The sequence below is a fragment of the Pterocles gutturalis genome, unplaced genomic scaffold, assembly GCF_000699245.1.
Source record: "Pterocles gutturalis isolate BGI_N339 unplaced genomic scaffold, ASM69924v1 scaffold12616, whole genome shotgun sequence".
Taxonomy (NCBI): Eukaryota; Metazoa; Chordata; class Aves; order Pterocliformes; family Pteroclidae; genus Pterocles; species Pterocles gutturalis.
Genome location: NW_010097925.1, coordinates 9,143 through 23,729, shown reverse-complemented (window position 1 = coordinate 23,729; position 14,587 = coordinate 9,143). Strand labels below are relative to the sequence as shown.

At 50.6% G+C, this 14,587-nt stretch overlaps 1 protein-coding gene across 1 annotated transcript in view; it reads left to right on the top strand.

Annotated features, from left to right (window-relative positions):
* Window positions 1-12,260, top strand: part of TACR1 (tachykinin receptor 1) — a 15,179-nt gene extending 2,919 nt beyond the window's left edge. The window contains exons 2-5 of the mRNA XM_010087117.1: window positions 7,011-7,205; window positions 10,949-11,099; window positions 11,378-11,574; window positions 11,969-12,260. Of these exons, the coding sequence (XP_010085419.1) occupies window positions 7,011-7,205; window positions 10,949-11,099; window positions 11,378-11,574; window positions 11,969-12,260 (835 nt within the window). The remainder of the gene's footprint in view (window positions 1-7,010; window positions 7,206-10,948; window positions 11,100-11,377; window positions 11,575-11,968) is intronic.
* The last annotated feature ends 2,327 nt before the right edge of the window (window positions 12,261-14,587 follow it).

The following is a 14,587-nucleotide window of genomic DNA, read 5'->3' as shown; positions in this document are numbered from 1 at the left end:
TCTTCCATCAGGATCTATTTCAGCCTGGGCACAACTGCTCTGAAAAAATAAAAAGAAGGTAATCCTCTAAGGAGTGTTATTCTGAACCCTGCAACAACAGCAGGAAACTCAGGAGTCAAGGCTGGCAGCGGGTAAAGTCTGCTCAGGAAAAGCCATGATGCTGCTGCTCAGCATCCTGCAGATGTGGGGGCCAAACACCTCGCTTGGGCACTATAAAATCTGCCACGTCCTTTGGTTTTGGACATATCGGTGCCAGAGCACATCATATATCCTCTCCCGGCTTGACACTCTCCTTGGGAATTCATTCACTGGAAAGAGAGAGACAGAAAATTCTGGTTTTCCCAATCTTGCAAGAAAAGTGAGAGCCCAGCAGTGCCCACGGTGAGTCCAGGCTAATTTGCAGCCACACATAGAGGAAAAAAAAAAACCAAACAACCCTGGACATCCTGAAGTTGTATAATGGAGCATCATCAGATCAACTGTTGACATTTTCTCTCTCCTTGGGACCTGGATTCCTTTCTGAGCACCACCACTCACCCACACCGTCAGCAAACTTTGGACAGAGGGATGGAGTTCCGTGATGATGGGCAAGTGGGAACGCAGCTGAAGGTGAAGATCCTGGATTAGTTGCAGAATCAGAAAAAAAAAAAAAATCACCTCTGATCTCAAAACATCAAGTGAGCTAAGCCGAAAACCCTGCAGACCCTGAGAAGAAGGGTGAGAGCCCTGCCACGAGCTCGGGGTGCAGACAGGCTGTGCCGCACGGGAGCTGTTTAATGCAAAGCCCTTTCCCTTTCTCTGCAAAGCATCCTTCACTCTAAAGCGGCTGTAAAAGTGACATACGCTGGGACTAACCTCCTGCAGCTCCCAGACTAACTCGCTGCTTTTGCTCATCAAAGGATCCCCTCCCCGCCCTCCAGCAGCACCCACGCTGCAGCCCAGCCCGCGGCGCTGGGCAATCACACCGGGATCTCCTTTAGACTCCCTTTTTTATTTCCAGATGGGTTCTCAAATGATATTGGGTGGCTTAAGATCCATCGATTTGCCAGCAGGAGCTGCAGAAGAAACACTGAATCTGTGAACCTTCCTTCACCACGGCGGCTCCTGAAATTGCTGGTGTGCAGCCGAGACCCGTTAATATCTCCCCAACCCCCTGTTATTTGCAGGAGAAAAAACTGGCTTGGAAAATTATTCACTGCTTGCAAGCCTGAACTCCCAGGCTGGACAAACCAGCTGAATATCAGAACAGATTTGCCAGCTCAGCGACCCCATGCCTTCCCTGAGAGGCAATTACTGCAGAAAGAAACCCTCTGGAGAGGACAAATTACATCAGCACACAGACAGATTAATTAGTCATTTACACCCTAATATAGCACCAGGCTTGGTTTTGTTTTTTTTTTTTAATCTTGACTTAATGGACTTCTGGGGTTTGCAGAGCAGGACTCAGACCTGCGCCCGGCGCTGGGAAATCTCGCTCTGCTGGGATGTAATTGGGAGGATGGGAAAGCAAAGGGGAAAGCGAAAGGAGCCCGGGGTCAGGGCCAGCAGCGCCCGCGCCAGCCGACCCACAGCACTGCTGATACAGCAGCAAGAAATCACCAGAGCAGGTTTTTTGTATTCCTGAAAAATCAAGCTTCACCGAGCACAGCAAAGCCCCTACGATGCTACTGGGTACCCAGCACAGAGAAGCATTGGTTTCCCAGCAGGGGCTCGAAAGCAGGGGGTGGGGACAGATAAGGGGTCACTCAGCGAGGCTGGCTTGTGCCCCCGCTCCCAACAGCAGCCTCTGATCTGATGAATATTAACTGGGATTAATTCCCCCCAGTACCCACTAGATAGGAATGCAGCCTGTCAAAAAATAAATTACATGTTTTTGCACCCTGTCCTCTGGAAAAAAGAAAGGGCTTGAAATTCCTGTGGTGATAAATAAAAAATAAGATGAATTAGAGCCGGTTTGGGGGCTGGGAGATGCAGGAGAATCAGGTTTTGGGGCGATCATGGTGCTCCCCTGGAGCTGGCACAAGCCACCGCAGGAGCTGGAGGGCCTCTGGTGAGATATTTGGCTTATTCAACGGCTTTCTTAATTTTTTCCTTAACTTATTCTTAATTCCTCAGCGGTCCAGCGGGAACAAGCCATGCACTGAGCGCGCCAGGTCTCGGGCCACTAGCCCTGAATTTCAGGCGATTTTTGTTCTCCCCCTTCACTCTCCAGCTCTAAACCAGTGCCAGGATCATAAAGTCACAGAGGTGCCTCAAATCTGCATCTGCAGAGTTGTCCCATCCCACCCCAGGGGTTTTGGCAAATGTGATGAATGCAGGAGGGAGCTCTGCACTTCCTTAGCAGCAGCTAACAGAGCTTGATCCTGTTTCGCCTCCGTCTGGCTTTTAAAACCGAGCATGCCCGGGGGGTTGGCGCTGGGCAGGAGGCAGGGGAGTTTGCAAAGCTGCCAGTGAAGCTCGAATTCGGTGGTGGGCAGCACGTCCCTTTTGACTGTGCTCGAAGGAAATCCCAAACTGCTTTGAGAAAGGAGAGGTGCTGTGCTGTAGTGGTGCTGCGGGGAAATGCCAGTGAGAACCCGGCAGTTTCCTGCTTGATGAAGGCGCTTTGCCGAGCGTGGGGATGGTCACTGCTTTGTGTCAAAGCAATAAAAAAGCAGCTGCTTGCAGTGCCTTTGTCCCCAGCATTTCGGGCGTGCAGGGCTCAGCCTCCTCTCCCTCATCCAGACACGAGGTGTTTGGGGTCAGCGCGACGAGGCCAGGCTTCGCTGGGAAACCTGCTTGAGGGACGGTGTTTTCGCACCCGCGCTGTTGCCACGCAATCCTGGCAGAAAGGCAGGTTTTTCCCTACGGAGAAGCCTTTCGCTTCTTGGGTAGGAACAACCGGGAGCCGCGCTGCAAGTGTTTGACCCACCTCAGTCCAGGGCATCTGCCCCGACGTGGTTGCAAACTCCCCCGGGACTGACGCTGCGCTAAATCCCTCTGTGCTCAGGATGGGGAATCACCGTGCAACAAAACACCCAGCAGAGACTCCGCATCCTCGTGGTTACGCATCCCTCACCTGTCGTGTCCTTATTACTTAACAAACTAGATAAAGAAACTCCGGGATGAAAGACGCTTCACAAATATTTGCGCTTGTTATTAATCTCATCTCCCCGCGGGTGGAAACAATTGTGTAATGTCAGTTATTCAGGCAGACTCCAGATTTCCAGATGCAATTACTAGATGGCTACACTGCCTCAGATGCAAGATCTATTCAATAACCGATACGCTCCCAGCCGCCCCGCTGCAACCTCAGACTCAAATGCTATTGTATCTACCCCCCCCCCCCCCCCCCAAAACACAATCAAATATTCAAACCTCAGCAAATGGCACTACCCACGTCAGCACAGGGCATCTGGCGTAACGCTGCGTGCTTTAGCGCCAAGCCCACGAAATACGGTGGATTTAGAACACTAAACATGGTGGCAAAGGTGGAAGGAAACGCAGCCGCACGGGCATCGGGTCTCTCCTGCACGGAGCTGGGCAACCCTAAGCTGCAAAGCACTTCCACCTGAAAGGAGAGCAACAGTGGATCGTTTTATTTTGCAGACCAGATATCATTAAGTCTTCCCAACCCAACGCCTTCTGCAGGCAAACGGCCCCATTCCTGGTGCTACCCCTGTGCACAGGGAGCAAAACCTTTCCCTAACACAGGACATCCACCCTTAAATCCTCACCCAACAGCCAATTCCCCATGAAAAATTAGGACTTGAAAACCCCGTGGTGGTTTGTCACCCACTGCAGCAGTAAGTGCAGGATGCTCCCAGAGGGACGTGCTCCTCTTCCTCACCTCCCGCGAACAACCATCCCTCGCAAACTGCAACACTCGATTTTGTACAGATGGGAAATCTGCCCAGAGAAAAAATAAACCTCTCTAATAGGATGCAGCATCTCAGGGAGACGGGCAGAGCAGGCCCACAGAGGCGCTTTGCGAGGAGAAATCTGAGCAGATAAACTCATCAGCCTTGCTGTCCAGAGCCTGCTTCTCGCCGGCACAGCCAGGACCTGCGTGGCCGAGCCGAGGGGGGCAGCGGCTTCCCAGCGCTTCAGCTCTCAGCGACACCTTTTGTGCCCAGCACTGCAAAACCCCCCGCACGGGGCCAAACATCCGCCAGCACCTTGCAGACACCCTGGAGCATTGCAGCAACATCCCGCGCCGGCACTCTGCGTTTCCATTTGAATGCAGACTTGTTCGTACTAATAAAAAATGAAAGAGATTGGCAAGGGGTTTTTTGCTGAAAGGCAAAGCCACGACTGACATGTCATTTTTCTTCCCGGCTGAGAAGCGGTGGGTGGAGGTTTGGCTGCAGCCCCTACGGAGACCGAACCTATGCGGAGGAGAGAAGACGACGCGGAGGGACCCATGGTACGGCGCCGCAGCACGGGGTTGCTTTTCTGCTTTGCATTCGCTTGCTCGGAAGGAAGGTTTTATTTTAGGTTATCCAAACCCTGCTGTAGAAACGCACCATGGGGGAGGGTTTGGCTCAAAGCTGAGCAGACTTGCAAGAAATCAAACTGGCTTTTGGGGAGCTGTGTTCTGGATGCAAAAAAAAGATGCAGTGGTGGCCAAAAAAACCCCAAAATTCAAAGACAGGAACACACACAAACCTACTGGGTAGAGAACACAGAACATCTGACCAGTCTGCACGGAAATGAGTGATTGGAGCACGATAGACGCAGCGCTGGAAGAAGGCAGCAGCACTCCCTGTGCTGATCAAGACAGCGGCTGTCCTCTGAGCTAACGTGGCCACGAAACCCTATTCTCTGCTCCCCACTCTTCCCCCTTCGATTTTGCATCGAATGTTCTTGTCAAGCCGAAGGGAAAAAAAAAAAAGGAAAAGAAAAAGGGAAGCAGTTATTAAAATGTTAGGACAATTTTCTGCTTAGTAATACAATTATTAGATAATTACACTATATTTTAATATGAAATAATGGTCTAATTATTTTCAGGATGTTTGTATGTTTCCATCTATCTCCAGCATTTCTATTGTCTATCATACCAGCTCCTCTAAGCAGCCCAGACTCTTTATTACATTTTTTCTTTCCCGTCAGAGCCCCTGTCTGGGAGAACTGTCATCATTCCCATTTTTAATCCTTACGGGCAGCTGAACCCTGAGCATCCCCCAGGGAATACTTCAGAGGTTGCTTGGGACCAAAGGCTTGGGAATTGCTGTCAGAAAATAGGATTTGGGGCCACTTTACCCCAAAGTGCCGCCAGCTTGCTCCCTCCTGCCTCCCTGACCCCGTCCTTGCAATGCCATCACTGTCAGATGAGTTTTTCCATCTCGTTTCCTCCACGAGACAGCGCTGCAGACATGTCAATGGTGGTTGTAAAGGTCTCTAGGGGATGCGGTTGGGGTTTGGTTCATCGTTACGGTGATTATTTGGATGTTTCATTAACCACGAGGGCTTCTGCAGCTGCAAAGCGCTTTAAACCATCAAGGAAAGTCCGTCAGAAACAAGGTCAGGGATGTAAAAGCATATCTGGCCGGTTGCAGTCAAGCCCTGGCTTTGCTTTATGGAGGTCTCAGCATCAGATGTTTCCCCAAGCAAATATTTCAACAGAAACGGCTCAACTTTTGCGGAAATCCCTCTTTTTCCACTATTTGCATGCTTGAGCTTGAACCGTCAGGTTGAGCATCAGCAGCAAACTCGGGCACACGGACTTCTTGCTGCTTGGGAGCATAAACCCCAGGGAACCTGCTCAGGACCCCCCACTAAAGCCCCCCCAAACCTCATCTAGCTCAGCAAACCCGCTAACGAGGGGCTCAGCCAACACCAGGCATTGGAAGGATGAGGAAGAGAAGGAGATGAGTCCTTGCAGAGTGCTGGAAAGCCGATCACACATACGATAAGGAAAAAATGAGAAACACAGATGGAGAAACCAGGAGACCTTGACACCAGAGCAGCGCTAACACCCATCGCCTTGGCTCTTTCTAACCAACTTCCCTTTCAAGTACCAAACAGATTTCCGAAGGATAATTATCAGGTGAATTTTGAGCTGCACAAAGCCAATAAGGTTTGGTACCCTGGGGCAGAGGAAGAGCAGACGGCGGTACCTCCTGCATATTTATATATTAATCCCTACATCTTTGCCTCTGCAAGTGGCCACCTAAAAATACAACACAGGGAGTATCTGCCATCTAGGAAAAAATTAAAAGGAAAAACTGTTCATTCTCTGAAAGGAGAAGGGATGAAAGCAGAAATAGAGGAGGCTGCAAATGCCTTGGGCGACAGCACGTGCAGAGCAATGCAACGTTTCTCCTCTTCCCGAAGCTTTACGTGGAGCCGGGGCGGGGAGAGATAAAATAAAATATTTGCGACATTCTCACTTAATCCTTACAGCGCTGCCGGCTGCTGCCAGCTTTGCAAAATCAGATTTGCAGCGTGATAAATTCAATCCGCCTCGCTGCCACTGGAGCTTTCCCCACGCACCATGACTGATGTTTGGGGGAAGCAGCCCACAAGCCGGGCAGATGCAGGCTGCATCCCAGCTCACCCATCCCACGCCAGTCGAGCGCTCTTATTTTTGGTTCTCCTCCTGTAACACTTGGCACTGTGATCTACCATAGAGATACGATTTTGCGCGGGTGCAAAACTACCGGGTGCTGCCAAAGCGGCTGCTGCCAAAGCGCAGCATTGGGGCTGGTTTTGTACAAATTGTGTCTTTGCAGAAGCAGCCGGTTGCTGGTTGTGCCAGGAAAGCTGGTTTTCAGCTAAAAATCAATGAGTGTGGCAAATGGGATTCAGATCTCGAGGGTAAGATGCTGCAAGAGAATTAGAATATTGGCCAGGGAATCCTCCGTAAAGGAATTATTTGATGCAGTTTGCACGGTGCAGAGTGAGGGGCTGCCAGGATGCAGTAAGGGGGCGTCAAAAGTACGACCCCGTGCAAGGGAGACGTAAAACAGCCCCAAAAAGTGCAACACTGGGGCTTTCCAGCCTTGATTTCCCCTTTTCCCACCCTGCAGGTACATGGCCATCATCCACCCACTGCAGCCCCGGCTCTCGGCCACCGCCACCAAGGTGGTCATCGGCGTCATCTGGCTCCTGGCTTTCCTGCTGGCGTTCCCCCAGGGCTACTACTCGGTGACGGAGGAGCTGCCGGGGCGGCTGGTGTGTCTGGTGGAATGGCCGGAGCACAGCACCAACGTGTACGGAAAAACGTGAGTTGAACTTTTCCAGGAGTAGGGACAAGTCACCATACAGAAAAAATGGAAAAAAAAAATATAAAAAAAGGAAGCGAGGAAGGATGGGAATGGGTCAAAGCTCCTCAGGATGGGGAAATCCTCCCCCTACCCTAGCCAGGGACAGTGCTACGGAGTTGACGGTAGCAAAATCTCTGTCCATATCATCTTGGGGCACATTAAGGTTAATTAAAGTGAGTTTACTGCTGCTCGTGGTCCACTCCCTGCCCTTCTGGGATGCTCATTCTCAAGGGAAACATCTGTAAAACTGCTAAGACACAATATTTTGGCTGCAGGAATGGGGTCTGTGTTGCCCCCAGGGGCTTATTCATACCCGCAGGTCTGGCTCTGGTTTTTGCAGCATTTTTTCTGCAACACGTAGCTCTAAAGGCTTCCTGGGGCGAGAGTTATTCCTGCAAGAGGTAAATAGGCTTTTTCTAGGAATATCTTGGCCAGGCAATAACAGTGGGAAAAAAAAAAAAAGTTTGGTATTTACAAAGTTCAAATGCCCCAAAATTCACTTGTCTGCTTTACAAGCAAGCTACAAAAGCAGGTTCTGTGGCATCAGCTCAGGCTGGAGGACAAACGCTGGGCTACAAGGGCTCGGCAGGAACCTCTTTCCTTCCTGTTGAGGTGCCGGCTAATTAAATCTGGCATTTCCAAAAGGGTCCGGGCAACGCCGCTGGTCTGCCAGCGCAGCGGTCCTCTGTGGTTTGCCCTTTGAAGTCTGCGAGTCACACGGCAAGTTAAAAGTTGTGTGTTAATGAAAAAAAGGGAGGGAAGGAAACAAATTCTTTTGTGATCTCCAGTCCCGTGGAGCAACGAATCCATGAATCAGGGCTGGGAAATGATGCTGCAGCCAAAGGAGGGGACACGGAGAGATGTTTAAAGCCAACCTGAGCCTGGCGAAGGTCTCTCTGCAAGAGAAATGAGTTTCCAGTCAGCAGCAAGCGGCAGCTGGACAGTATAATTTATTACATTTCTTTGCCTTGCAGGGCAGGTATGGCAAGAACTAAACTAGGGCTGGCCCAGCTGATCTCCAAAGGTGTTTTCCAACCTTAATTATTCCAGGACACCGTGATAAATACAACCAGCGTGCAGAAATACCGCTGGCTTAGGCAGCCCACGCGATGGGATGCGGCTGAGCCCCCCTCCTTGGAACGAAGCAGCAAACCAGCGCGAGCTCAGGGCCAGGCTGTGACAGACCATTTGCCATCCGGCTGTAGGCTGGGGCTGGCGCTTTTTCAAATGCCTAATTCGAGAGAAAAATGCCACCATTAACCTGTGAATTATTTGCCGCTGGAAGCTGGGTGATGCTTCAAAGCCTGAGCATCCCCCGGCTTTACGGTGAGCCACGGGCTCTGCAGACAGATGAGGGCAGGAAAGGAGACGCTGAGGAGAAGCTTCCAAAGAGTCAAACCTCAAATATTCAGTGGGGATTGAAAATAACTTACAGCTCAGCAGTGTCTCTCCAAACCACACGAACTCACTCGCACAATGCAGAGCCCAGCAGAGCCCGAGAGGTTATTTTACTGCCCGAAAATAACTTTGTGCAGACAGGTGGTTGAGTCATTGTAAACACCCTGCCCTGCTCGCGTGGCCTTGGCGCAGTTATTTAAGGAAGGCGGCGGCAGCAGTTGGCTTGTTTGCAATGCTGTGATGAAAAAATAATCTTTTATTCTGGTTCATAGTGAAAATGGGGGGCTTCTCCCAGCACCAGGGAGTCCTTTCTTTTGGCAAACAGAGCTCAGAAAGCACAAGCCCGGCATGCAGAGGGTGTCAGGGACCGGGTTGTGCAAGTGAGACTTTTTCACTGGGAAACATGCCCGTTCTCAGCCCGTTCATAAGGGGGGAAGCAAATACCTCAGCGCAGGTGAGACACTGCAACAGGAGCTGGTGATTCAGCTCAGTTCGATTCAGCAGCTGCTAACCACTGATCCCCTCTCCTGCTTTTGGTTTTGAAATAGATGTCTGATCTATTCCAATTTCACTCGCTGCCATTTCGGTTTGTTAAGGGAAGGGGAAAAGCCACTCCACTCGCTGGCTCCTCTGGGAGACGCCAGCCCCTGGTGACCATCTGGGCTTTGCAAGGCAAAAGGAGATGGCAGCCCCCTCCTCCAGTGTCACTGTCCCATCACTGCTACAGGCTCCTCTGGCCTGGGCAAGACCCTCAATCCCCAGACCGAAGAGCTTTGGATTACAAAACGCAGGCTTGTCTCAGGGCTGAGGTCAGGGCTCTCTGGAAATCCCTGCCCCTGCCGTGCCCAGGGTCCGACTTGCTGACGTGCTCTCCCAGCTCCTCTGGGGCATTTCTGCTCCTGGCTGTTTGCAGCTGGTTTGAGAGCCTACATGACACGGGAACCACGAGGAAATCTTCATGTCGGAGCCACAGAGACGCCTCTTTAATTAGCAAAATAGAAAACAGCCCTCCAAAATCCAGCTGAAATGCGATTACCGCTGGGTGAAGAGGAGGCCAAATGAGCCTGCAGGTACAAAACAAGCAGGAGATAGCATGGCAGCATGAGGCCAGGGCCGATCCCACTCCCTGCAGCACTTGCACCAGGCACGAGCCTGACCCCTTCCTTACACTTTGGAGCTAATCAAAAGCTCCTGGGAGGATTAGTGCAAGAGCAGAGTGTGGCTACAGACCTGAACCACCTCGAACAGACGCAGCACCTTGAGTTCAAGCTGGGCACGCACCCCGAAAGCACATGCAAAAACCTTAAAGCTGTGGGAAGAAAATTACCTCTGGACCTGGCAGCATGTGTGAGGCTTTGCAAGTTGGCACGTTTCTGTACCACCATCGCTCACCCTCCTGCAGGGGAGAGAGGTTTTTGCAGGCTACGATGGTAGGAAGGAACCTGCAAGGTCAAACCATCCGTCCCCATCCTATTTAAAAAAAAAAAAAAACGGGTTTTTTTTTTGTTTTTTTTTTCTTTTTTAAAGCAGCTACTATTGAACACAAATCCTTCACTGAACCCACTGCAACCCCAGTGGCTACTGCAATGGGCTGCGGCTCCACCGGCTTCACAACAGAGCAGTCTTAAACCTGGGCTAACAGCTCAAGCCAGACCCTGTCACTCCATTTTGGACTAATTCATACCTGTTATAGACACAAAGATCCTGCCCTTCGCAGAACTGACCCAACCGCTGAATTCACAGAAAAGTTTTAACAAACCTCCATGACAAGGGCTTAGGCTGGGGTTTTGGGGACCAGGGTTATGCCTTGTGCCCCCTGAGCCCAGCTGAACTCAGGATCTAGGCGAGCTGCATCCCAGACGCAGTGTTTACCCCGCAGGGAAAGCCTTCATTTCTTCAGCTTCCCATTCCCATCCTTTATGTCAAAAATCCACATTTGCTTCTGCAAGGCTGCCAGACAAAAGGTGTGATAAGAGCAAGCATTCACCTCTAGATAATCTGGGGTGTAAATGGAGTAGAAGTGAGAGTAGAACCACTCCAGCTAAAGCATCCTTGCCTTATGAAGGTAATGAATTCTTCACTGGCCTCCACATCCCATCCCAAGAGGGTGTGAGGATGCCAAAGGCCGCAGTAGAGGCTTGGAAAAGATTGGGGTGAAAGCAGGGAGTCCTTCCCAGCCCGAGCTCTGCAGAAATTGTGCCAAATTCTCTTTGGCCCTGTGAAGCACTTTGCCTTCAAGCTTGGTTTGCAAGAAAAAGACGGAATAGGCACAGGATGCACTCAACAACCCTCATTTTTTCTAGGTATCACTTCTGCATGACCATCCTGATCTACTTCTTGCCACTTCTGGTGATAGGATGTGCCTACACCGTGGTCGGCATCACCCTCTGGGCAAGCGAGATTCCTGGCGACTCCTCCGACCGCTACCACGAGCAGGTCTCAGCTAAGCGGAAGGTAAGGAGCTTCCAGCACAGCAGGAGCCATCATTCACAGCCAATCCCAACTAACCACAGACAAAACCACTTCGTTAGGGGTGGAAACAGGTTGGGACTGATTGCATGGTTCTTGCTAATGGAGCAGAGAGCGTACTCCAAGACCGCACATGGTTTAACCAAGGTGTCGATGATGTGTTCCTGGTTGGAAAGGTTTTCAAGGCAGAAAGAGGTGGCCCCTTCTGAAGGGTGACACCTCACCAGATGATTTTTCTTCCTTGCCCTCTCTTCTCCTCACAGGTGGTGAAGATGATGATCATCGTGGTGTGCACGTTTGCACTGTGCTGGCTGCCCTACCACATCTACTTCACCCTGCAGTATTTCAGCCCCGAGTGGTACCTGCAGAAGTTCATCCAGCAGGTCTACCTGGCCATCATGTGGCTGGCCATGAGCTCCACCATGTACAACCCCATCATCTACTGCTGCCTCAACGACAGGTGGGTTTCCAGTGATTTTTGGCAGCATCTTGGTACAACACAGAGGGGAGGAGGAAGACACAGAGGGGACTGATGGAGGAGAGTCTGGATGGAGAGTTTTTCCGGGATGGTCCTGTACCATACTCTTCCCGGGGCTGCTTCCAGCCAATGCACAGACAATAAAATATCCACCTAAATAAGTCTTTGCTAAAGCCCCTGGGGATTTGAGGGCAGGTATCAAAACAGTCCTGACACCTAATTGGGATTTATCAGTGTCTTTTTCCTCCACTTAGTGAAAAGTACCATTTTTGTTGTTGTTTAGGAGTGGGAAGACAGAGCTAAGCACTGCTAGTGATGTCCTTTGCCATCTCCACGTCCCTGACCTCTGCCTCTCCCCATCTCTTCTGTCCCCCAGGTTTCGCGTGGGGTTCAAACACGCATTTCGGTGGTGCCCGTTCGTCAGCGCCGGTGAGTACGAGGGCCTGGAAATGAAGTCAGCCAGGTACCTGCAGACCCAGAGCAGCATGTACAAGGTCAGCCGGATAGAGACCACCGTGTCCTCAGCTGTCGGCGCAGCCGAGGAGGAGCTGGAGGAGAGCAGCAAGGCCAAGCGTCTCTCTGTAGACATGACCTCCAACGGCTCCTCCCGCAGCGACTCCAAAACAGTCTCCGAAAGCTTCAGCTTCTACTCCAACACGCTCACCTAAGTGTCTCCTCAGCTCCATCAGCTGCTCACAAGGATGTCACCATCCGCTTTCCCTCACCGAGATGCTCCAGCACTCAATCCAGCCAGCGACGTCCCCCCCCAGTTTGTGATGTGCCAACCTTCTTCCGTGCTGTTTTACCATCTCTTGCTGTGCTGCTTGCCCACCATCCTTGGGCAAGCCCGAGAGCAAAAGCTTTGGATGAGTTTCACACGTTCCACCGTGACTCCTGTCCGAACACAAGGGAGGTTTGCCTGGCCTCCGCCTTGCTCGCTGCCTGTCCAACCCACCATATACTGGGTGGGTGGATGGGATGCAGAAATGGGAAGAAGCAGGATTTTTCTCCTAAACCGTAAGTGCAACGTTGGCAGGCGCTTCCCTGCTCTCTGCAAGGCAGCAGGGATCTCCCAGTGCATCCCACCCCACAGGAAAATGAACTGGTCTTGCACTTACCTCCTCCCACCTTTAATTTCATTCTCCTTGTTACTCCCAGTTGAATATCCAGAGGGGTACTCAATTCAAAAATCCAGCAAAAAATGCTGGTTTCAACTTCAGGAGCCTGTACATCCATGGGGCACCACTGTCCACTGGCGTTCCAGCTCAGATCCAGGCATTTCGGCACATCCCATCTCCAGCACCCACAGCCCTCTGCACGATGCCCTTCTGTCGCCACTCCGCAACACAGCTCATCGAAACAGGGCTCTCGAAAAGGATTTCTGAACTGAGCCAGACTTTGGCTGCTGTTAAATAACCATATGCGCCAAAAGCAATCACTGTGATTTCCTACAAGGCCCAAGGTGACATCTCCTGGATAGATTTTGGAAGCCTGGGGAGGTCCGGAGAAGAAGAGACTGACCATACTGAAATGTATTCACAAACTGGAAATGTCTAAAGCTGCACAGAGAGAGGCACGGCAGGTTTCTGTCAGAAAAACAAAGTTTTGTCAGCCTACAAGGTTTGAAGGGAGACAAGAATTTTTCAGACATCTTTTACTCAGAGGAGGGTTGAAATGATTCATTTCCAATTTCTGGATTTTGTTTTAATCAGGGAAACTTTTCTCTTTTCATCCCCCTGTCTTTTGCATAAAACATTAAGTTTAGCGTGTACATGGATATATCTAATATTTTAGTCCTGTTGCGATAGATAATTTTTACTGGGGCTGTTCATACCAAGGGCTCCTTCGCTCAGCAAATGTAGGAACATATACTCAAAGGGGAAAAAAAAGTGAGAAGTGGGGAAACTTGGCTTGTTGGGAACAAACCCACAAGTTTGGGGGCATTTTGGGGGCGGTTGTATCGACTGCTCCTTGCTGCTGGTCCAACCTCTCCCTTTTGGTGTAGCAATCAGACTCCTAAAACGGACCCACTGCCAGACAGAAGTGTTGGAGACGCGTGACAGATCTGCAGAGGGCAAGGAAACAACTCATTCATTTTAAAGCAGCCAAACACCAGACGCTGCTGAGAACACGTCAATTTCTAGAAGTAAAGCAGTGATTACTTTTGGAGCTTTTCAACTACTCAGCCTCCAAACTGGCTTTTGGAAGATCCGGTCATTAATAAATGACGGTTCCTGGAGATAAAAACGCACAAATTTAAGCAATGACTCCAGCAGAAAGTAAATTAATGAGCAAATAGATGGATCCAAAAGCAGCAAAACGGCTGCAAAACAGGATTGACAAGAATGATCATCTTCATTTTTACCCAAAACCCTGCCAAGTGCCATCAGTGAGGAGAAGCTCTTCCAGCCACTTCCGCACTCTTCCCGACCGCTGCGACTACGCAATGTTACAGACTGCCACGTGCTCCCTGCACACGCTGTCATATGCTCTTTTTTTCCTGCTTAAACTTCTACTTCTCACCATTCTCACTGCCTTAAGACATATTCCCTCGCTGCTGCCTCCTGCAGCCCCGCGGTGTGGAGAAGGGGGAGCCTGCCTGGGGATTTGGCTTGGCCAAAAACCACCAGCCCCAGGCAGCAGCGATCGAAGGGATGGGTGATGTCGAGGGTTTTAGCACAAGGGTTGGACTGGGAAACTTTTCCCCCCAACTCCCCAGGAGCTGTACTGCCAATACACGAGAAGGTGCTACAAACCAGTGCCAAATTCGATTTACTCCCAGCTGCCAACCCAAATTCCAAATTACAATGAAACCAAATATCTTCAAATGGTCTAGAGAGATGGATAAGGCAAGCAAAAACCTGCTCCATACACCCCACGCACAAGAGTTTGTGTCAGGTTGTGAGCCTTAAAAAATATAAGTAAAAAAAATTGTGTGTGTGTACATATATATATATCTATATAACCACGCTGCCCTTTTGTCCTCCGTGTTTTA